The sequence below is a fragment of the Cicer arietinum genome, chromosome 6 (assembly GCF_000331145.2).
Source record: "Cicer arietinum cultivar CDC Frontier isolate Library 1 chromosome 6, Cicar.CDCFrontier_v2.0, whole genome shotgun sequence".
Lineage (NCBI taxonomy): Eukaryota > Viridiplantae > Streptophyta > Magnoliopsida > Fabales > Fabaceae > Cicer > Cicer arietinum.
The window spans coordinates 70,151,192-70,175,970 of NC_021165.2; the positions used below are offsets into that span (position 1 = coordinate 70,151,192).

The 24,779-nt window shown below is 36.6% G+C and overlaps 1 protein-coding gene across 3 annotated transcripts; it reads left to right on the plus strand.

The window, feature by feature from the left end:
* Positions 1–19,664: 19,664 nt before the first annotated feature.
* On the plus strand, positions 19,665–23,349 carry LOC101504631 (uncharacterized). Of its 3 annotated transcripts, none has more exons than XM_004507472.4 (11): positions 19,665–19,808; positions 20,204–20,367; positions 20,452–20,513; positions 20,635–20,778; positions 20,899–21,009; positions 21,153–21,363; positions 21,535–21,593; positions 21,979–22,031; positions 22,110–22,332; positions 22,595–22,703; positions 22,824–23,349. In XM_004507472.4, exons 2-11 carry the CDS (start codon positions 20,253–20,255, stop codon positions 23,081–23,083), a joined length of 1,347 nt encoding a protein of 448 aa, XP_004507529.1. In that variant the 5' UTR covers positions 19,665–19,808; positions 20,204–20,252; the 3' UTR covers positions 23,084–23,349. The 3 variants fall into 3 exon arrangements, with proteins under 3 accessions (XP_004507529.1, XP_012573264.1, XP_027191980.1); XM_012717810.3 differs by lacking the exon at positions 19,665–19,808 and adding an exon at positions 19,859–20,001; XM_027336179.2 differs by lacking the exons at positions 19,665–19,808; positions 20,204–20,367 and having other exon boundaries at positions 20,597–20,778.
* The last annotated feature ends 1,430 nt before the right edge of the window (positions 23,350–24,779 follow it).

Below are 24,779 nucleotides of genomic sequence, written 5' to 3' on the forward strand. Positions count from 1 at the left end.
TTCCTCAAAGACAAAATCTTTAACCTTAATCTTCCCCCCAAACTCAATATCCTCAAAGAACGTTGTCGTTCCCGTCTCAAAAATTGTTCTCAAATTAGGATCATAAAATTTATAGCCCCTTGATTTTTCTGAGTACCCTATAAAATAGCTGCTAATTGTTCGGGGTTCAAATTTCTTTTCATTCGGCCTATAAGGCCTTGCCTCAGCTGGACATCCCCAAACATGAAGGTGCTTCAGACTAGGCTTACGCCCAATCCAAAGCTCATAAGGTGTTTTAGCCGCTGCCTTAGTTGGTACTCTATTAAGAATGTATGCTGCTGTTTTTAATGCCTCTCCCCAGAGTGACTCTGGCAAGGTGGAATGACAAATCATACTCCTTACCATATCCTTAAGAGTCCTGTTTCGTCTTTCAGCTACACCATTCATGCTGGGTGACCCCGGCATAGTGTATTGTGGGACGATTCCACATTCCTCTAGGTATTTGGCAAATGGTCCCGGACGTTGTTCACCTGAACCGTCATATCTGCCGTAGTATTCACCACCACGATCAGATTTGACCTTTTTAATTCTTTTATTAAGTTGATTCTCAACTTCTGCCTTAAAGGATTTGAACACGTCTATTGATTGGGACTTTTCGTGAATTAGGTAAAGGTAGGCATATCTAGAATAATCGTCTATGAATGATATAAAATATTGTTGACCATTCCAAGAAGGAGTTGGAAATGGCCCACAGATGTCCGTATGTATCAATTCTAAGACGTCTGTAGCTCTATATGCGCCTAATTTCTTATCTTTAGTCTGTTTTCCTTTAATGCATGCTACACAAACGTTAAAGTCTGTGAAGTCAATGGAATCTAAAATTTCATCTGACACAAGTTGTTCAACTCTATTTCTAGAGATGTGACCTAGACGCTTGTGCCAAAGCACTCCTGAATTGAAATTGTCATTTTTTCGCTTAGTACCACAAGATTCCACATTCAAGGTTTCATTATAGTTATCCACAGTTTCCAATAAATAAAGATTATCATAACCAGAAAGTAAACCGGTTCCAACAATATTCGAATTTAAAGACAAAGTAAATTCTTTATTCCCGAATGAACAATAATATCCTGATTTGTCCAAATAAGAAATAGAGACCAAATTCCGTCTAAATGACGGTACAACAAAAGTGTCTTTTAAATCCAAATAATGACCGGAACTTAATAATAATCTAAATTTTCCTATGGCTTCAACTTCTACCTTCTTCCCATCTCCTACATAGATCCATCTTTCAGTATCACTAGGCTTTCGGAAGTTCAGGCAACCCTGCATTGAAACACTGATGTTAGTAGTTGCACCAGAGTCTAACCACCAAGTGTTTCTAGGTACTGAAGCTAAATTAACCTCAGAACAGACCAAAGACAGAATCATACCTTTCTTAACACGCCAAGCGTGATATTTGGCACAATCCTTCTTCACGTGTCCAGAACTCCTGCAGAAGAAGCAGTTGTTATCCTTAGTCTGCTTCTTTTGTTCTGGACCCTTAGCAGCAGCTTTGTTCTTGGGCTCCTCAATTCTTTTCCTTTTGCCCTTGTCTTTAGAGATGCTAGTAAAGTGAGCACTTTCAGTCCTATCTTGCTTCAGCCTGTCCTCTTCTTGCACACATAATGAAATGAGCTCATTAAGAGTCCATTTCTCCTTTTGACAATTATAAGTCACCTTAAACTGACTGAATTGCGAAGGAAGAGACAGCAATACTAAATGAATGAGTAAGTCATCTGACAACTCAAGCTTTAGACCTTTAAGCTTAGAAGCAATGTTGGACATCATCATAATGTGCTCTCTTATATTTCCCTTGCCTTGATACTTCATGGAAATTAAATTCTGAAGCAAAGAACTTGTTTCAGCCTTATCACTTTTTACAAAGCGTTTTTCCATCTCAGCAAGGAATTTTTTTTTTAGCTGTATCTATCTCATCCGAGACAACACCTCTAAAGACCTCAGGAATGCCACGCTTTATGATCATAAGACTTATGCGATTTGAGCGATCCCATTTCTCATACTCTAATTTTTCCTCAGAAGAACTAGAGTCCGTAGGAGTAGGGGGTCGATCAATTCTTAATGCAAGGTCTAGATCCATGCAGCCAAGAACAATCAGAATGTTCTCTTTCCATTCCTTAAAATTTGTCCCATCAAGGACAGGAATAGAACTCAAATTTGCAGATATGGAAGCAATAAATGCTGAAAATTAAATAAAGAACGAAACTTAGAAACTCACATTATAGGAAAATAAATCATTAAATAAATAAATACATATGTTCAAATCATGGAATTTAACCCATCTCAAGATACCCAGTGCACCATTGATGTCAAGTCTTTGGACAGTAACACCAACTGCTAGTGGTACTCTTGTTGCAACGATCAAATATTGACAGTAAGACATGTCAAACAATAAACCTTCCTTTGGGCTGATTTACTATTCACATGTATACCAAATAATTGTCACACATTTATCATCGCAGGTGTACATGTAATTCTTCCAAATATTAACCTTCCTTTGGGCCGGTCAATATCCGCATGAATAAACATATACACAACCATTTGACACTCTTCATGAGTAATTTAGACAAGAGAGGTCACTTTGGCGACGTCAAGTTTCAATTAACTCATTCAAAATGTCAAACTTGACTTGAACATATATCTATTATATCCAAATAAAACAATATTTAAAAAAAAATATTGTTCACTCATATAAACTGTGTTTCATTAGTATTTCATAATTATTGTTTTATCAAAAAAAAAAAATGATAATTATAAAAAATGCTATAAATAGCAACAAAGATGAAATACTATTTAGAGAAACATTCTATTCACACGCCTTTCATGAAATAGAATCTAACATTTAGCAATCTATCTATATATATAAATTAAAACATTAATTTATTTTACAAACAAATATATCAAGTTGCGAAAGACAATTTCTATTTATTGTCAAATTAGAAAATGCAGAATTGGGTTATTTGGATTAAATTAGCAAAGTTTTTGGATTAAATTAGCAAAGTTTTTGGGTTAACAGTATGACAATTAATCTAAACATGTGTTTAGGAGGAATGCAAGAAATTAGGGAAGGAAACAAATATCTAAATATATACATTATACTCAAAACGTGCACGTAAATATGATTAAATTTGGAAAGTATAAATATTATGCCGTATATACATATCAATCTTTAACTTAGGAACTTGACATATGCTCAAAGTTCAAAAGATATAGAAACATAAAAAAAAAATGATCAGCCTAAGCAGATGCAAATATGGATCCTAGAAAAACCAGATCATTATTCAAATATGGTAGAATTTCATGGCATTATTCACGATTCATTAATTGTTCCAATCATCCAAAACAATCAACAATTATAGAAAATCTTTATAGTAAACCATCAATGGCATATCAACAAAAAAAAATTATAACCGGAAACAAAGAAAAATATGGATTCCATAATATATATATATATATATATCCAAATTCCCAAATTACAAACCCTAAGATTTCAATCATGTCAAAATTCCCAAATTGAATCCTAAAACAAAGACAATATCCGAATTTCATCATGAATTAAACATGGTAGGCTCTGATACCAATTGTTAACAATCCATGCCAATTACATGATGAATAACCAAGGGCGGAAGCGTACCTGTGGGAATTGCCATTGATGAAATCCTGGGATGATGATAACAGAGCCAATGGGTTGGGTGATCTTCCTCAACAAAACACCCTGAAGATCTTGCTCTCTTGATGGGGATAGAGAGAACCATAGAGTTTTCTCCGTTAGGTTTTTGTGAAACCGAATAGTCTTGTTGTGTTTGCCTTGGGGACGTTCTTGGTTTTAACCAGAAAACGGAGAACGTTCTTGGTTTTAACCAGAAAACGGAGAACGTTCTTGGTTTTAACCAGAAAACGGAGAACGTTCTTGGTTTTAACCAGAAAACGGAGAACGTTCTTGGTTTTAACCAGAAAACGGAGAACGTTCTTGGTTTTAACCAGAAAACGGAGAACGTTCTTGGTTTTAACCAGAAAACGGAGAACGTTCTTGGTTTTAACCAGAAAACGGAGAACGTTCTTGGTTTTAACCAGAAAACGGAGAACGTTCTTGGTTTTAACCAGAAAACGGAGAACGTTCTTGGTTTTAACCAGAAAACGGAGAACGTTCTTGGTTTTAACCAGAAAACGGAGAACGTTCTTGGTTTTAACCAGAAAACGGAGAACGTTCTTGGTTTTAACCAGAAAACGGAGAACGTTCTTGGTTTTAACCAGAAAACGGAGAACGTTCTTGGTTTTAACCAGAAAACGGAGAACGTTCTTGGTTTTAACCAGAAAACGGAGAACGTTCTTGGTTTTAACCAGAAAACGGAGAACGTTCTTGGTTTTAACCAGAAAACGGAGAACGTTCTTGGTTTTAACCAGAAAACGGAGAACGTTCTTGGTTTTAACCAGAAAACGGAGAACGTTCTTGGTTTTAACCAGAAAACGGAGAACGTTCTTGGTTTTAACCAGAAAACGGAGAACGTTCTTGGTTTTAACCAGAAAACGGAGAACGTTCTTGGTTTTAACCAGAAAACGGAGAACGTTCTTGGTTTTAACCAGAAAACGGAGAACGTTCTTGGTTTTAACCAGAAAACGGAGAACGTTCTTGGTTTTAACCAGAAAACGGAGAACGTTCTTGGTTTTAACCAGAAAACGGAGAACGTTCTTGGTTTTAACCAGAAAACGGAGAACGTTCTTGGTTTTAACCAGAAAACGGAGAACGTTCTTGGTTTTAACCAGAAAACGGAGAACGTTCTTGGTTTTAACCAGAAAACGGAGAACGTTCTTGGTTTTAACCAGAAAACGGAGAACGTTCTTGGTTTTAACCAGAAAACGGAGAACGTTCTTGGTTTTAACCAGAAAACGGAGAACGTTCTTGGTTTTAACCAGAAAACGGAGAACGTTCTTGGTTTTAACCAGAAAACGGAGAACGTTCTTGGTTTTAACCAGAAAACGGAGAACGTTCTTGGTTTTAACCAGAAAACGGAGAACGTTCTTGGTTTTAACCAGAAAACGGAGAACGTTCTTGGTTTTAACCAGAAAACGGAGAACGTTCTTGGTTTTAACCAGAAAACGGAGAACGTTCTTGGTTTTAACCAGAAAACGGAGAACGTTCTTGGTTTTAACCAGAAAACGGAGAACGTTCTTGGTTTTAACCAGAAAACGGAGAACGTTCTTGGTTTTAACCAGAAAACGGAGAACGTTCTTGGTTTTAACCAGAAAACGGAGAACGTTCTTGGTTTTAACCAGAAAACGGAGAACGTTCTTGGTTTTAACCAGAAAACGGAGAACGTTCTTGGTTTTAACCAGAAAACGGAGAACGTTCTTGGTTTTAACCAGAAAACGGAGAACGTTCTTGGTTTTAACCAGAAAACGGAGAACGTTCTTGGTTTTAACCAGAAAACGGAGAACGTTCTTGGTTTTAACCAGAAAACGGAGAACGTTCTTGGTTTTAACCAGAAAACGGAGAACGTTCTTGGTTTTAACCAGAAAACGGAGAACGTTCTTGGTTTTAACCAGAAAACGGAGAACGTTCTTGGTTTTAACCAGAAAACGGAGAACGTTCTTGGTTTTAACCAGAAAACGGAGAACGTTCTTGGTTTTAACCAGAAAACGGAGAACGTTCTTGGTTTTAACCAGAAAACGGAGAACGTTCTTGGTTTTAACCAGAAAACGGAGAACGTTCTTGGTTTTAACCAGAAAACGGAGAACGTTCTTGGTTTTAACCAGAAAACGGAGAACGTTCTTGGTTTTAACCAGAAAACGGAGAACGTTCTTGGTTTTAACCAGAAAACGGAGAACGTTCTTGGTTTTAACCAGAAAACGGAGAACGTTCTTGGTTTTAACCAGAAAACGGAGAACGTTCTTGGTTTTAACCAGAAAACGGAGAACGTTCTTGGTTTTAACCAGAAAACGGAGAACGTTCTTGGTTTTAACCAGAAAACGGAGAACGTTCTTGGTTTTAACCAGAAAACGGAGAACGTTCTTGGTTTTAACCAGAAAACGGAGAACGTTCTTGGTTTTAACCAGAAAACGGAGAACGTTCTTGGTTTTAACCAGAAAACGGAGAACGTTCTTGGTTTTAACCAGAAAACGGAGAACGTTCTTGGTTTTAACCAGAAAACGGAGAACGTTCTTGGTTTTAACCAGAAAACGGAGAACGTTCTTGGTTTTAACCAGAAAACGGAGAACGTTCTTGGTTTTAACCAGAAAACGGAGAACGTTCTTGGTTTTAACCAGAAAACGGAGAACGTTCTTGGTTTTAACCAGAAAACGGAGAACGTTCTTGGTTTTAACCAGAAAACGGAGAACGTTCTTGGTTTTAACCAGAAAACGGAGAACGTTCTTGGTTTTAACCAGAAAACGGAGAACGTTCTTGGTTTTAACCAGAAAACGGAGAACGTTCTTGGTTTTAACCAGAAAACGGAGAACGTTCTTGGTTTTAACCAGAAAACGGAGAACGTTCTTGGTTTTAACCAGAAAACGGAGAACGTTCTTGGTTTTAACCAGAAAACGGAGAACGTTCTTGGTTTTAACCAGAAAACGGAGAACGTTCTTGGTTTTAACCAGAAAACGGAGAACGTTCTTGGTTTTAACCAGAAAACGGAGAACGTTCTTGGTTTTAACCAGAAAACGGAGAACGTTCTTGGTTTTAACCAGAAAACGGAGAACGTTCTTGGTTTTAACCAGAAAACGGAGAACGTTCTTGGTTTTAACCAGAAAACGGAGAACGTTCTTGGTTTTAACCAGAAAACGGAGAACGTTCTTGGTTTTAACCAGAAAACGGAGAACGTTCTTGGTTTTAACCAGAAAACGGAGAACGTTCTTGGTTTTAACCAGAAAACGGAGAACGTTCTTGGTTTTAACCAGAAAACGGAGAACGTTCTTGGTTTTAACCAGAAAACGGAGAACGTTCTTGGTTTTAACCAGAAAACGGAGAACGTTCTTGGTTTTAACCAGAAAACGGAGAACGTTCTTGGTTTTAACCAGAAAACGGAGAACGTTCTTGGTTTTAACCAGAAAACGGAGAACGTTCTTGGTTTTAACCAGAAAACGGAGAACGTTCTTGGTTTTAACCAGAAAACGGAGAACGTTCTTGGTTTTAACCAGAAAACGGAGAACGTTCTTGGTTTTAACCAGAAAACGGAGAACGTTCTTGGTTTTAACCAGAAAACGGAGAACGTTCTTGGTTTTAACCAGAAAACGGAGAACGTTCTTGGTTTTAACCAGAAAACGGAGAACGTTCTTGGTTTTAACCAGAAAACGGAGAACGTTCTTGGTTTTAACCAGAAAACGGAGAACGTTCTTGGTTTTAACCAGAAAACGGAGAACGTTCTTGGTTTTAACCAGAAAACGGAGAACGTTCTTGGTTTTAACCAGAAAACGGAGAACGTTCTTGGTTTTAACCAGAAAACGGAGAACGTTCTTGGTTTTAACCAGAAAACGGAGAACGTTCTTGGTTTTAACCAGAAAACGGAGAACGTTCTTGGTTTTAACCAGAAAACGGAGAACGTTCTTGGTTTTAACCAGAAAACGGAGAACGTTCTTGGTTTTAACCAGAAAACGGAGAACGTTCTTGGTTTTAACCAGAAAACGGAGAACGTTCTTGGTTTTAACCAGAAAACGGAGAACGTTCTTGGTTTTAACCAGAAAACGGAGAACGTTCTTGGTTTTAACCAGAAAACGGAGAACGTTCTTGGTTTTAACCAGAAAACGGAGAACGTTCTTGGTTTTAACCAGAAAACGGAGAACGTTCTTGGTTTTAACCAGAAAACGGAGAACGTTCTTGGTTTTAACCAGAAAACGGAGAACGTTCTTGGTTTTAACCAGAAAACGGAGAACGTTCTTGGTTTTAACCAGAAAACGGAGAACGTTCTTGGTTTTAACCAGAAAACGGAGAACGTTCTTGGTTTTAACCAGAAAACGGAGAACGTTCTTGGTTTTAACCAGAAAACGGAGAACGTTCTTGGTTTTAACCAGAAAACGGAGAACGTTCTTGGTTTTAACCAGAAAACGGAGAACGTTCTTGGTTTTAACCAGAAAACGGAGAACGTTCTTGGTTTTAACCAGAAAACGGAGAACGTTCTTGGTTTTAACCAGAAAACGGAGAACGTTCTTGGTTTTAACCAGAAAACGGAGAACGTTCTTGGTTTTAACCAGAAAACGGAGAACGTTCTTGGTTTTAACCAGAAAACGGAGAACGTTCTTGGTTTTAACCAGAAAACGGAGAACGTTCTTGGTTTTAACCAGAAAACGGAGAACGTTCTTGGTTTTAACCAGAAAACGGAGAACGTTCTTGGTTTTAACCAGAAAACGGAGAACGTTCTTGGTTTTAACCAGAAAACGGAGAACGTTCTTGGTTTTAACCAGAAAACGGAGAACGTTCTTGGTTTTAACCAGAAAACGGAGAACGTTCTTGGTTTTAACCAGAAAACGGAGAACGTTCTTGGTTTTAACCAGAAAACGGAGAACGTTCTTGGTTTTAACCAGAAAACGGAGAACGTTCTTGGTTTTAACCAGAAAACGGAGAACGTTCTTGGTTTTAACCAGAAAACGGAGAACGTTCTTGGTTTTAACCAGAAAACGGAGAACGTTCTTGGTTTTAACCAGAAAACGGAGAACGTTCTTGGTTTTAACCAGAAAACGGAGAACGTTCTTGGTTTTAACCAGAAAACGGAGAACGTTCTTGGTTTTAACCAGAAAACGGAGAACGTTCTTGGTTTTAACCAGAAAACGGAGAACGTTCTTGGTTTTAACCAGAAAACGGAGAACGTTCTTGGTTTTAACCAGAAAACGGAGAACGTTCTTGGTTTTAACCAGAAAACGGAGAACGTTCTTGGTTTTAACCAGAAAACGGAGAACGTTCTTGGTTTTAACCAGAAAACGGAGAACGTTCTTGGTTTTAACCAGAAAACGGAGAACGTTCTTGGTTTTAACCAGAAAACGGAGAACGTTCTTGGTTTTAACCAGAAAACGGAGAACGTTCTTGGTTTTAACCAGAAAACGGAGAACGTTCTTGGTTTTAACCAGAAAACGGAGAACGTTCTTGGTTTTAACCAGAAAACGGAGAACGTTCTTGGTTTTAACCAGAAAACGGAGAACGTTCTTGGTTTTAACCAGAAAACGGAGAACGTTCTTGGTTTTAACCAGAAAACGGAGAACGTTCTTGGTTTTAACCAGAAAACGGAGAACGTTCTTGGTTTTAACCAGAAAACGGAGAACGTTCTTGGTTTTAACCAGAAAACGGAGAACGTTCTTGGTTTTAACCAGAAAACGGAGAACGTTCTTGGTTTTAACCAGAAAACGGAGAACGTTCTTGGTTTTAACCAGAAAACGGAGAACGTTCTTGGTTTTAACCAGAAAACGGAGAACGTTCTTGGTTTTAACCAGAAAACGGAGAACGTTCTTGGTTTTAACCAGAAAACGGAGAACGTTCTTGGTTTTAACCAGAAAACGGAGAACGTTCTTGGTTTTAACCAGAAAACGGAGAACGTTCTTGGTTTTAACCAGAAAACGGAGAACGTTCTTGGTTTTAACCAGAAAACGGAGAACGTTCTTGGTTTTAACCAGAAAACGGAGAACGTTCTTGGTTTTAACCAGAAAACGGAGAACGTTCTTGGTTTTAACCAGAAAACGGAGAACGTTCTTGGTTTTAACCAGAAAACGGAGAACGTTCTTGGTTTTAACCAGAAAACGGAGAACGTTCTTGGTTTTAACCAGAAAACGGAGAACGTTCTTGGTTTTAACCAGAAAACGGAGAACGTTCTTGGTTTTAACCAGAAAACGGAGAACGTTCTTGGTTTTAACCAGAAAACGGAGAACGTTCTTGGTTTTAACCAGAAAACGGAGAACGTTCTTGGTTTTAACCAGAAAACGGAGAACGTTCTTGGTTTTAACCAGAAAACGGAGAACGTTCTTGGTTTTAACCAGAAAACGGAGAACGTTCTTGGTTTTAACCAGAAAACGGAGAACGTTCTTGGTTTTAACCAGAAAACGGAGAACGTTCTTGGTTTTAACCAGAAAACGGAGAACGTTCTTGGTTTTAACCAGAAAACGGAGAACGTTCTTGGTTTTAACCAGAAAACGGAGAACGTTCTTGGTTTTAACCAGAAAACGGAGAACGTTCTTGGTTTTAACCAGAAAACGGAGAACGTTCTTGGTTTTAACCAGAAAACGGAGAACGTTCTTGGTTTTAACCAGAAAACGGAGAACGTTCTTGGTTTTAACCAGAAAACGGAGAACGTTCTTGGTTTTAACCAGAAAACGGAGAACGTTCTTGGTTTTAACCAGAAAACGGAGAACGTTCTTGGTTTTAACCAGAAAACGGAGAACGTTCTTGGTTTTAACCAGAAAACGGAGAACGTTCTTGGTTTTAACCAGAAAACGGAGAACGTTCTTGGTTTTAACCAGAAAACGGAGAACGTTCTTGGTTTTAACCAGAAAACGGAGAACGTTCTTGGTTTTAACCAGAAAACGGAGAACGTTCTTGGTTTTAACCAGAAAACGGAGAACGTTCTTGGTTTTAACCAGAAAACGGAGAACGTTCTTGGTTTTAACCAGAAAACGGAGAACGTTCTTGGTTTTAACCAGAAAACGGAGAACGTTCTTGGTTTTAACCAGAAAACGGAGAACGTTCTTGGTTTTAACCAGAAAACGGAGAACGTTCTTGGTTTTAACCAGAAAACGGAGAACGTTCTTGGTTTTAACCAGAAAACGGAGAACGTTCTTGGTTTTAACCAGAAAACGGAGAACGTTCTTGGTTTTAACCAGAAAACGGAGAACGTTCTTGGTTTTAACCAGAAAACGGAGAACGTTCTTGGTTTTAACCAGAAAACGGAGAACGTTCTTGGTTTTAACCAGAAAACGGAGAACGTTCTTGGTTTTAACCAGAAAACGGAGAACGTTCTTGGTTTTAACCAGAAAACGGAGAACGTTCTTGGTTTTAACCAGAAAACGGAGAACGTTCTTGGTTTTAACCAGAAAACGGAGAACGTTCTTGGTTTTAACCAGAAAACGGAGAACGTTCTTGGTTTTAACCAGAAAACGGAGAACGTTCTTGGTTTTAACCAGAAAACGGAGAACGTTCTTGGTTTTAACCAGAAAACGGAGAACGTTCTTGGTTTTAACCAGAAAACGGAGAACGTTCTTGGTTTTAACCAGAAAACGGAGAACGTTCTTGGTTTTAACCAGAAAACGGAGAACGTTCTTGGTTTTAACCAGAAAACGGAGAACGTTCTTGGTTTTAACCAGAAAACGGAGAACGTTCTTGGTTTTAACCAGAAAACGGAGAACGTTCTTGGTTTTAACCAGAAAACGGAGAACGTTCTTGGTTTTAACCAGAAAACGGAGAACGTTCTTGGTTTTAACCAGAAAACGGAGAACGTTCTTGGTTTTAACCAGAAAACGGAGAACGTTCTTGGTTTTAACCAGAAAACGGAGAACGTTCTTGGTTTTAACCAGAAAACGGAGAACGTTCTTGGTTTTAACCAGAAAACGGAGAACGTTCTTGGTTTTAACCAGAAAACGGAGAACGTTCTTGGTTTTAACCAGAAAACGGAGAACGTTCTTGGTTTTAACCAGAAAACGGAGAACGTTCTTGGTTTTAACCAGAAAACGGAGAACGTTCTTGGTTTTAACCAGAAAACGGAGAACGTTCTTGGTTTTAACCAGAAAACGGAGAACGTTCTTGGTTTTAACCAGAAAACGGAGAACGTTCTTGGTTTTAACCAGAAAACGGAGAACGTTCTTGGTTTTAACCAGAAAACGGAGAACGTTCTTGGTTTTAACCAGAAAACGGAGAACGTTCTTGGTTTTAACCAGAAAACGGAGAACGTTCTTGGTTTTAACCAGAAAACGGAGAACGTTCTTGGTTTTAACCAGAAAACGGAGAACGTTCTTGGTTTTAACCAGAAAACGGAGAACGTTCTTGGTTTTAACCAGAAAACGGAGAACGTTCTTGGTTTTAACCAGAAAACGGAGAACGTTCTTGGTTTTAACCAGAAAACGGAGAACGTTCTTGGTTTTAACCAGAAAACGGAGAACGTTCTTGGTTTTAACCAGAAAACGGAGAACGTTCTTGGTTTTAACCAGAAAACGGAGAACGTTCTTGGTTTTAACCAGAAAACGGAGAACGTTCTTGGTTTTAACCAGAAAACGGAGAACGTTCTTGGTTTTAACCAGAAAACGGAGAACGTTCTTGGTTTTAACCAGAAAACGGAGAACGTTCTTGGTTTTAACCAGAAAACGGAGAACGTTCTTGGTTTTAACCAGAAAACGGAGAACGTTCTTGGTTTTAACCAGAAAACGGAGAACGTTCTTGGTTTTAACCAGAAAACGGAGAACGTTCTTGGTTTTAACCAGAAAACGGAGAACGTTCTTGGTTTTAACCAGAAAACGGAGAACGTTCTTGGTTTTAACCAGAAAACGGAGAACGTTCTTGGTTTTAACCAGAAAACGGAGAACGTTCTTGGTTTTAACCAGAAAACGGAGAACGTTCTTGGTTTTAACCAGAAAACGGAGAACGTTCTTGGTTTTAACCAGAAAACGGAGAACGTTCTTGGTTTTAACCAGAAAACGGAGAACGTTCTTGGTTTTAACCAGAAAACGGAGAACGTTCTTGGTTTTAACCAGAAAACGGAGAACGTTCTTGGTTTTAACCAGAAAACGGAGAACGTTCTTGGTTTTAACCAGAAAACGGAGAACGTTCTTGGTTTTAACCAGAAAACGGAGAACGTTCTTGGTTTTAACCAGAAAACGGAGAACGTTCTTGGTTTTAACCAGAAAACGGAGAACGTTCTTGGTTTTAACCAGAAAACGGAGAACGTTCTTGGTTTTAACCAGAAAACGGAGAACGTTCTTGGTTTTAACCAGAAAACGGAGAACGTTCTTGGTTTTAACCAGAAAACGGAGAACGTTCTTGGTTTTAACCAGAAAACGGAGAACGTTCTTGGTTTTAACCAGAAAACGGAGAACGTTCTTGGTTTTAACCAGAAAACGGAGAACGTTCTTGGTTTTAACCAGAAAACGGAGAACGTTCTTGGTTTTAACCAGAAAACGGAGAACGTTCTTGGTTTTAACCAGAAAACGGAGAACGTTCTTGGTTTTAACCAGAAAACGGAGAACGTTCTTGGTTTTAACCAGAAAACGGAGAACGTTCTTGGTTTTAACCAGAAAACGGAGAACGTTCTTGGTTTTAACCAGAAAACGGAGAACGTTCTTGGTTTTAACCAGAAAACGGAGAACGTTCTTGGTTTTAACCAGAAAACGGAGAACGTTCTTGGTTTTAACCAGAAAACGGAGAACGTTCTTGGTTTTAACCAGAAAACGGAGAACGTTCTTGGTTTTAACCAGAAAACGGAGAACGTTCTTGGTTTTAACCAGAAAACGGAGAACGTTCTTGGTTTTAACCAGAAAACGGAGAACGTTCTTGGTTTTAACCAGAAAACGGAGAACGTTCTTGGTTTTAACCAGAAAACGGAGAACGTTCTTGGTTTTAACCAGAAAACGGAGAACGTTCTTGGTTTTAACCAGAAAACGGAGAACGTTCTTGGTTTTAACCAGAAAACGGAGAACGTTCTTGGTTTTAACCAGAAAACGGAGAACGTTCTTGGTTTTAACCAGAAAACGGAGAACGTTCTTGGTTTTAACCAGAAAACGGAGAACGTTCTTGGTTTTAACCAGAAAACGGAGAACGTTCTTGGTTTTAACCAGAAAACGGAGAACGTTCTTGGTTTTAACCAGAAAACGGAGAACGTTCTTGGTTTTAACCAGAAAACGGAGAACGTTCTTGGTTTTAACCAGAAAACGGAGAACGTTCTTGGTTTTAACCAGAAAACGGAGAACGTTCTTGGTTTTAACCAGAAAACGGAGAACGTTCTTGGTTTTAACCAGAAAACGGAGAACGTTCTTGGTTTTAACCAGAAAACGGAGAACGTTCTTGGTTTTAACCAGAAAACGGAGAACGTTCTTGGTTTTAACCAGAAAACGGAGAACGTTCTTGGTTTTAACCAGAAAACGGAGAACGTTCTTGGTTTTAACCAGAAAACGGAGAACGTTCTTGGTTTTAACCAGAAAACGGAGAACGTTCTTGGTTTTAACCAGAAAACGGAGAACGTTCTTGGTTTTAACCAGAAAACGGAGAACGTTCTTGGTTTTAACCAGAAAACGGAGAACGTTCTTGGTTTTAACCAGAAAACGGAGAACGTTCTTGGTTTTAACCAGAAAACGGAGAACGTTCTTGGTTTTAACCAGAAAACGGAGAACGTTCTTGGTTTTAACCAGAAAACGGAGAACGTTCTTGGTTTTAACCAGAAAACGGAGAACGTTCTTGGTTTTAACCAGAAAACGGAGAACGTTCTTGGTTTTAACCAGAAAACGGAGAACGTTCTTGGTTTTAACCAGAAAACGGAGAACGTTCTTGGTTTTAACCAGAAAACGGAGAACGTTCTTGGTTTTAACCAGAAAACGGAGAACGTTCTTGGTTTTAACCAGAAAACGGAGAACGTTCTTGGTTTTAACCAGAAAACGGAGAACGTTCTTGGTTTTAACCAGAAAACGGAGAACGTTCTTGGTTTATGTTATAAAACAGAGAACGTTCTTTAATTAGCAGAAAATTAGTTTATATTTTATCTCAAATGATTAATGCAGTATAATAAAGAAGGAGAAAGGAAAGAGAATACCACACAAAGATTTATCCTGGTTCACCCAACGTGGGTTACGTCCAGTCCTCACACTGTGAGATTTTCCACTAAGTGTTTAAAATGAAGAACCTTCTTAATCTTACAACACCTAGAATAAATCAACCTTGATCTATTTCTTTCTTAATTACTTTCCACCCAGAAAGCAATCACAACACCTATCTAACCTTGATAGGAAGCAATCTTAAACAAACTATAAAGAAACTCTTATAGTTTGAGTTTTTACAAATGATTGAATTTGACAGAATCTGATATTGCTCAACTCTTGTTTGAGAATAGATTCTTTACAGAGTATCTAATGACAATTTCGCAGCTGATATATGAATGAGCAGCAGTGGCTGGTTTGCGGATTTGCAGAAAGTAATGTTTCCTCTGTTTTTCAGAATTTCAAGCTTAAGTGTGATTGTATAATGTTGATTACATAGCACTTGAATTTCTTACTAAGAACTGAGATACTGGCCTTCTATTTATAGGCTGGGGATGTACGAAATAGCTGTTGGAGAGGCCATGCTTTTTTGACTAAAACATTATTTTTAGAATAAAAATAATGCTGCTTTGAAAACAGCTTTTTTGACTTTTGATGTTTTAGCATTGAAAGCATTTATGTCCTTTCTTTGACATTTCTTCATTGATCTTGGATGGTACATTATCTGTCTTGAGTCTTGAGTGTAGCTAGAGGAGGTTGGAGAAGATTTGAGGCGAATTGCAGACTGAAATAGAGAGGATGCAAGGCTGCTGTTGATGTGCAGAAAACGGAGAATGATTAACGTTCTTGGTTTTATCAGTTTGAACGTTCTTGAGCTTCAATAATCATTCTGGAGTTCCCGTTTTGAATGTTCTGTATTTCCTTTGTTCTTGTCTTGTCATATACCCAGTTTGATCAAGTTTTCTTGACATTTGAATTTTGGAGTTCTTAAGCCGTCATGACTTTTGTCCATGTTTAAACTCTTTGATCTTTGCGATCAAATATCCTTTTTGAGTCTGGATTATTTGTACTTGTTCCTTGCCATTTACTTGTTAGATATGAATGATTTCTAGAGCATATTCTTTGTTAACGATGTAGATAGACTTTGAACAACATGCTGTGATAGATAGTTCGGTGAAGCTGAGGATCATTCTCTGTTTATGATGCAAAATGATCTTGTTGTCTTTTCTTGTATTTGCTTGATTCTGCTCTTAATTAAAACCACTCAAGAACACAAGTTAAATTAACATAACATTTAGAATCATAATTAACATTCTTAATTAAGCTTTGTTTATTTTCATCAAAACTTTAAAATAGAGAGTTTGTCTCAACACTTTAGCCATAAACTATTATATATTATTTGACCCCTAGTTTATTGGCTAATTATATAATGACCCTAACACACTTTATTAATTAATTAATTACATATGTGACCCATAAATCTTACAGCAAAAACAAGCGTTGATCATTCTCGAGTTCGACCTCCTACACAATTAAATAGGAGAGTTGCAGTTGAAAAAAGAAGAAAGAGAAACGAAGAAATGCAGACGCATGAGTTTCAGCAAAATCATGTGTTTGATGAAGAACAAGATCAGTAGCCCCAGCAAGATGATGTGTTTGATGATGAACATGATCAACAGCACCAATTTGATGATGAACATGGTCATCATCACCAACCTGAAGAACTCATGTTTCCTGAAGGTCCTTATGATCTTTCTGTCCTTAAGGATTATGAGCACCATATTGCAATAAATGTGTGGAATGAATATGTTAGTAAATAATTTATTTTATTACATATTATAATATAGCAAAATATTATAATATTTAATATATTTGTAGTATTTGTTATTACAAAGTTAATTTTAGATTATAAGTTATTGTGTGTTATTTTTAATTGTATATTTAAATATGGAATCTTTAATATATAATTGTATATTTAGATTATAAGTTATTTTGTGTTATTTTTAATTAAACAGTATAGACGTGTCTTGAAAGTTGTTTCAAATGGCAAAAAGCAAGACAAATTCATTGATATCAGATATATATTACCTGCTCAGATAGATCATTGGATTACTATATATGGATTATGTCCTCTGAAAAGATGTAGTTTGCACATGATTGACGATAATATGATATCTTCTTTTGCTGAGAGATGACACACATAGACTAGCTCATTTCACATGCCATTTGGTGAAATGACTATTACTCTTGACGATGTTAGGGGTCTTTTGAGCATCCCATGTTATGGAGAGTTTTTCACACCTCCCGCTAATGTCAATGAAGATTTGGCAATTGCTGCTGCTGTTGAGTTATTGGGAGTTGCTTATGATGAAGCTGTAACTGAAACTAGGACCAATAGATGTGCCTCATATAGTTTTGAGTGGTTGAAAGCTGTATTTTTCAAGCAACTTCACGAAGGACAATACGACTATGCAGCGAGGGCATACCCAGTGGTGAACACATTGATGTTGTCTCCGAATATGCTATTTCACACAACTTGCTCTTTAATGCCCGCCTTCCAGCAACATTAAGTGTTTTCCATGTTTTCCAAATTATATTCACGTTCGATGTAATGTCCAACTCTGAATCATTTTCCAACTTTTCTTCCTCTTGATCACTATTCATGGTTAATTTCCTAAAATGTATATGAATAACATCTAATGAGATTGGAACACCTTCCAGTTTGTATCGTGCCAAGTCACATGCACAAGGTAATCCATGAGTGTTTCTAAGTATACGACAACACACACCTTTGTCGTTACCGACATAACTGTCTCTCTTGTATTCATGAACAATATCAGCTAAAGCTTTCTTGGATACAAACCAAGTCAATTTCTCATAGAATGGATTGTTGTGTATATGCTCTTTGCGACCCTTACTTATCTCAAATGGACCTTTTATCTTAATAATTTGAAACTTCAACATGTCATTCATATCATTCCACGCCTTACAAAAATCTCCTTTACTGTATTCCAAAAATTTCTTCAATGACCAATGAGCAGACTCAACCCTAATATGTAAACAAAAAAATATTTGACATTATTTTAATAAAAATTATATCATGCATGTTTAATCCTATATAAGCATAAATATAATACAAAATGTGAAGTTTTAATGACATACCTATTAGTCGTAGTATTTTCTAGATGCAATACTCGATTGGTCCATGCTTCAACAAATCTCTTCTTATGAGGATTTAACCATGTGTCTCTGACGTAGTCAAAGAAAATAATATTATCATTACATGTTTGCTCAAACATTTGTAAAAGTTCGTCGTACTCCTTCTCTTCAGAACAATAAACAATTTTCCTCCACAACTCAAGAATGGGTTCTTGCATATCTTTCTTTAATATATATTGTTTGCATTTGGCTCCAACATTTTTGTTGATATGAAGTTGACAAAGTAAATTTGTTGAAGATGGAAATACAACTTCAATTGCATTCATTAAAGCAAGTTCTCCGTCAGCCACGATCATTTGAGGAAATGAGGTGTTTGAAACAAACAACTCTTTTAACTTCTCCAATGTCCAACAAAAGTTGTCTTGACGTTCTAAATCTATATAAGCAAATGCAACATTAAATGTCAACCCAGTTGAAGTTACACCAACAATTTCAAACAATAGTAACATATACTTGTTGGTTTTGTAGGTGTTATCCATGATGAATACAAGAGGGAACATGTTCAACGAAGTTATGGAATTTGAGTGTGTCCAAAACATATCCCTCACAACGTTAGAGTCTCCATGAGTCCTACTTCAACAAGTATACTTCTCAGCTTCAAGTAACTTCAACAAATGTTGCATATCAGTTCTAGGTCCTTTCAAATTCTTCTTGTACGTACTTCATCGCTTGTAAATTTGATAGATATTAGTCACATTCTCCGTATCTCGATCTCTCAAAGATGACAAGATGTGTCTCGGTGCAACGTGATATTTTGTTAGCTCGTCAACATGTTTCTTATCTTCTTCTTTTAAGCGTCCCATAAATGCATTATTCTCAAAAGTAGCTACTAACTCATGGTTGTGAAGTCCACGCATTAAACTAATAATCCATCCTTCAGCATTTTTCAATGGTCTCGATATAAGTTTAAACAAACATCCACATCTTTTAGTTGAAGTACCTGTGTTATTTTTATTTGACTTATATTTTCCACCTCTATCACAACCAAGAATTAATTTTGACTTCCTTCCTCTCTTTTCGGTCTCTACGTCAAATCGAGTAATGATAACTGCTACTCGCCCACGGTATGACAGCTTCTCGTGACTCAAAAATTTGATAAGCGTTGAATGCTTCAGTTAGATCTATAAATACTAGTTGTGTCTTTTTCATCCCTATTTCAAAACAATAAAAAAAATTAACAAAAACATTATAGAAAAAAAATTAATAACCATCGGATTTTTTAAATTTCCGGTTCAGAATATTAACTACCAGAAATTTTAAAAAATTGAAATTTCCGGTGATAAAATATAACTACCGGATATTTCAAAATTTTGAAATTTTTGGTATTGTAAATGTAACTACCGGAAATTTCAATGAACAAATTTATAGTATTACAAATATCTACCGAAAATTTAGTTGCCAAATATTACCTACTAAAAATTTAGTTGAAGAAGTGAGATTTTGAAGTAAATTTTTTTTATCACTCACGTAAATGAAATTTTTAAGAATAATATTGAATTTTTACCAAATTGAGAGATACAAGTTAGTTTAATTGGGATACAAATCCTAACTTTCCCAATTGTGTTAACATAAATTTGTATAGCCCAAGAAAGAAGAAAAAGAGACGAAGGGTCGCGGGCTATAGAATGAACTGCAAATATTAATTACAGGTGTCAAAATCAAGGGCTTTCGGTGAAGAGCGCATCAAGGAAAGGAGCAGAATGGGGCTTGATGGAGACGCGTAGCAGGTTATAATTTTCTCAACTAAAATGGCTTCCTCCACTTCCACACTCACTTCTAGACTCTTCTCCTAGTCCTCGACCTCGACGCTAAGACGTCGTTTGCCCCTCGTTGACGCGTTTTGCATGCTTGCACTCCCTTGTATTCTTCTGCTCTCAAAACGGCGTGCTTCTATCTCTCTTACGGTATTCTATTCTATTCTCTCTCTCTCTTAAAGACTTCAATATACATTTTTATTTTTTTGAGTTTTGTTGGTATTTCAATCTATCTTTTGACTAAGAGTAAGACTTGTGAACTTTTTATATCATATTTTCCTGGATCATCATTTCTATGGTTTTGGTGTATAAAACACACATTTCTAGCATGGTAATAGAGCAGGTAGCTCCCACTCCCTTGAATTTGTTCGTTTTATTTCAGATCCAAATTAGGTACCAGGTTTTCATCAAAGAGCATTCACTATAATTTTTTTAATCTCTATAATTATATTTTGTTTTGATTTTTATTTTTGACACGTGGCAACAATCTATTAAAACCAAAATCACATATTACAAAAAAAAAAAAAAACTGATACTATTTGCAGAGTGAGACGAAGGCAAGAACTTAGTGCAGAGTGGAGAGGTTGCATCAAAATGTTGAGAAGAGTTGTTCACCAATCTCGCATATTTCATCGCTCCATCGCAGCCGCATCATGCTATTCATCTTCTACCATTTCCATCGACCGTTCTTCCCTTTGTAACCCACCTGGTTTGTACTTGTACCACTTTACTCTCTTCCTTTCTTTCTTTCTTTCTTCCTTCTTTAACTTCTCTTTCTTCTTCCTTCTCGCAGACCATTCTCACAACCCCACTTCCGATTCCGAACTCGTCAAACACCTCAAAGGAATCATCAAGGTAGCTACTCCGCACTTCATTTATATTCTATTCTGTAATTCAATTTCCTTAGCTACAACAACAACACCCTAATTTTATTTCAGCATCATCAAAATTGGCTCTTTTCCCCTTTTTTTCTCAGTTTCGTGGAGGTCCTATCTCATTAGGTGAATACATGTCAGAAGTTTTAACAAATCCTAAAGTTGGATATTACATCAATCGAGATGTTTTTGGAGCTGAAGGTGATTTTATCACTTCTCCTGAAGTTAGCCAGATGTTTGGTGAGGTTAGCTCAATTGAATTATCCACTAAATTTTCAGTTTCATTAATAAATTACATTTTCTATGTGAACTGTGTTTGCAATTTTCATGAAGGATTCTAATATGTTGTTTGTGTAAACTTTTAGATGGTTGGTGTATGGGTGATGTGTTTGTGGGAGCAAATGGGTCAACCCAAAAGAGTAAATCTAATTGAGCTGGGTCCTGGACGAGGAACTCTTATGGCTGATCTTCTTCGTGTATGGAACCACAATATCAATATGATTTTGTACTCAGAATTTCAATTTCAATGTTTTTACCTTTTGTTTAGATTGTCTATTAAACATCAGAAAGGCTGCATGTATAGTATTATGATTAAAAATATGCTTTTAACTTGTTATAGGGTGCTTCAAAATTTAAAAACTTCACTGAGTCTTTGCATATACACTTGGTGGAGTGTAGCCCTGCACTACAAAAGCTTCAGCACAAGAATTTGAAATGTGTTGATGAAGAGAATGCAGATGAAAATGCTGATAAGCGAACTTTTAGCTCTTTGGTTGGCACCCGCACTCCTGTGTCGTGGCATGCTGCATTGGAGCAGGTTCCTTCAGGATGTATGTATTGTTTTTCCAATGAACATATGATTTTGAACATTAAATAGAATGTTTGACTTGTTATTACATGAAAATATCAGTTTGTTTTCTGTCATTCATTAATATAAAATTTCTTACTGTACTATATTTGAATAATTCCCTGACCAAGTTATTCCTTTTGCTGTGCTCCAGTACCGACAATTATCATTGCACACGAGTTCTTTGATGCTCTACCAGTCCATCAATTTCAGGTAATAGAATGATTGTGCTATTAAGCTCAACTAAAACTATGGTATATACAAAGCAGCAAAATTAAGATCTGAAATTCTGCAATATTTTTGCTTTCACTGTCTTCCATGGTGCCTCAACCGTTTTTTATTTTTGTATGCTTTCATCCTCTCCTGTTCTTTTCCGTGTTTGCTGGTAACCGATATATAACTTTATCTTCTGTATTCATTTGCATCAGTCCACCTAGGACGTTCCACTAGACTAGTGCATTACAATGCTGGTCTAGCAGCATTTTTAATATTATTGGCATTACAATGTCAATAATATTATGTTTATCTCACTTCTATGTATTCCTATTGTTATTGGCATGTGTCTGTGAAATATGATTTAATTTTTTTGGGTCTACAGAAAGCATCCCGTGGCTGGTGTGAGAAAATGGTTGATGTAGCCGAAGATTCATCGTAAGTATGGTAATATATTCTACTTGAGATTGGTTTTTTGCTGGATTCAGTGTACTGATACTTACATATATCTGATAGGTTACATTTTGTTCTATCTCCACATCCTACACCTGCGACTTTGTATCTGTTGAAGAGAGTCAAGTGGGCTGCAACTGAGGAGATTGCAAAACTCAATCAAATTGAAATTTGCCCCAAAGCTATGGATTTGACCCAGACCATTGTTGAAAGGATAAGTTCTGATGGTGGTGGAGCTCTAATCATAGACTATGGCCTGGATGAAGTAGTCTCAGATAGTCTCCAGGTCTAACATCTCCCCTTTCTTATTCTTAATCATACCACTTTCTAGTTTTTACCGTGTTATGTCTCCATGTACGTGTTATGTCTCCATGTACGCTGCCACTAGGAATCTATTGTATTGTGCCATGGGGAACCATTAGATGTGTTGCTGTAAATAATTGTCATCCCAAAGATAAAATTGCAATTTCTTTTCATTTGTTGATGAGGTTATATTTAGATTATCCTTTTTCCTTATGCTGTCTTTTAACAGTTTTTGAATTAAGCAGGCAATACGGAAACACAAGTTTGTCCATCTTCTGGATGACCCTGGATCTGCTGATCTCAGTGCATATGTTGATTTTGCTTCTATCAGACATTCCGCAGAGGAAGCTTCAGGTGCTTTTCCACACACTGATAGTCCCGACACGGTTTTATGATTATAATTTGACATCAAAAGTATACATAAATGCCCAAAAACTAAAGATTTGTTTCCATCTGATTTAAATATTAATGCAGGAGAAGTGTCTGTCCATGGACCAATTACTCAATCTCAATTTCTTGGTGCCCTTGGAATAAACTTTCGCGCTGAATCCCTCCTTCAAAACTGCACAGAAGAGCAGGCTGAATCGTTAAGGACCGGATACTGGCGTCTCGTAGGTGACGGTGAAGCTCCGTTTTCGGAAGGAGGTGATGATAGTGCTCCAATTGGTACGGGTACTCGCTATAAGGCAATGGCTATAGTCAACAAGAACCAAGGTGTTCCAGTTCCTTTTTAGTAAAAGCCTAATCAATGCTAGCTGAACTCTCCCAATACCAGAGTTGGGTTTTGGTGCATGCAACATTGTACATTACTTTTTCCCCCCTTATTATTTAATTATTTTTTTAAAAAATGTTAATAATTTCAATATTGCATTGTATTTATTAATCAATATAAGGAAATACTTGTAGGCCCCTTTTCCATACAATAGATTCATTTGAATACAATAGAAGCATGAAGTAAACTACAAATCACATGTAGTTTGTAGTGTATGTTTAGCAGTCATATATTACAAGTGATGGCTATCATTCCTAAACCATTCTCAAAGAAATTTATAACAAGAATCAGTAGCGGTATTTGGTAGAGTAATCTTTGGGAGAGATGATAAGACCGCGTCATTTACTAGCACCACGGTAGACAGTTTTATCGATATTAATGAACTCTTGCATGTCTTTGAGACCTCAATTAAACTTATTGATGTTACCTGTTCCAAGGTCTATCATTGTGTGTTTATTCCTAAAGAAAAAACAAAACTATGTAGGGGTTGTACAACTCGTACATGGTGTTGAAATCAGGCATCTCTGTGATGTCCATCAAATATATCACCGCAAATTTTGGGTAAACTATTATTTTATTCTTTGAAAGTTTAAGATGTTGTCATTTTAATATCCGATTCAACAAAACACCAGAATTAATTGTTGAATTATCGAAATATCAATTAGTATAATCACGGCGTTATAACGAACAAACTATTTTGACAGTAAATTATATTTTTTAGAAATTTTTATAATAAAGTTGTATTTTTTATGGATCAAAATGACAATGTGCTATAACTTTAAAGACTAAAATTGTAGCTTATTCATTTTTTTACCATCTCAGCTGATACAGACACTTCATCTATTTGATTTCTCTATTTTATTTCATTCATAATTTAGTAATTTATTTTTAAATTTACAAATTTAGTCTAAGTTTTTAGAATTGAATCATCTCCACCTATATATAACTCATCTCTTGTGAATAAATTATTTGCAAACCAGCCGTGACTTTTTTCAACTTTGCATAAATTTACAGCATCTTTAGGATTGGCTCAATTTGACAGTTCTACACGAAATGTAATATAACATTGTTTTGTTAACTCACAGACACACCCTTGTCATAGTTGATACACGTTCATTCAGTAAGGTGCTCAAACATATCTATGCTAATGGAGTCATATAAAAATTATCTCTTCTTTTATAGTCAATTTATTAAATGATGAAACAAAATAAACATTTGATTCACATTCACAGAAACAGACCCTTCCAGTTCTGATGTTCCCCTTTTTGCAGCAGGAACCTGCCAAGAAATCAATACACATGTTATTATCATACTTAGGCAAATTTTGCACCAACTGGTCCCTCTTCTACATATGTTGTGAAAGACTAAGTTATAGTATATCAAATACAGCATGTGTCCTTTACTAAATAGTAATGAATTAACACTCTTTTGTAAATGTAAAAATGAAGAGGGATAAAAGTTAATTGTTTTTGCTTCATCAAAAGGTACCCATATGAAAATAGCAGAAAGTGAATGATCTTATTTCTAATCAGGAAAATAAAATAAAATTTCGTACTAGTATTACTAATGAGAGTACAAGGAATGCTAAAATTAGGAGAAAAAGAAGAGTATATCCAAGGTCAATACAAAGGTTTATAATAAATAAGGTTCACCCACAT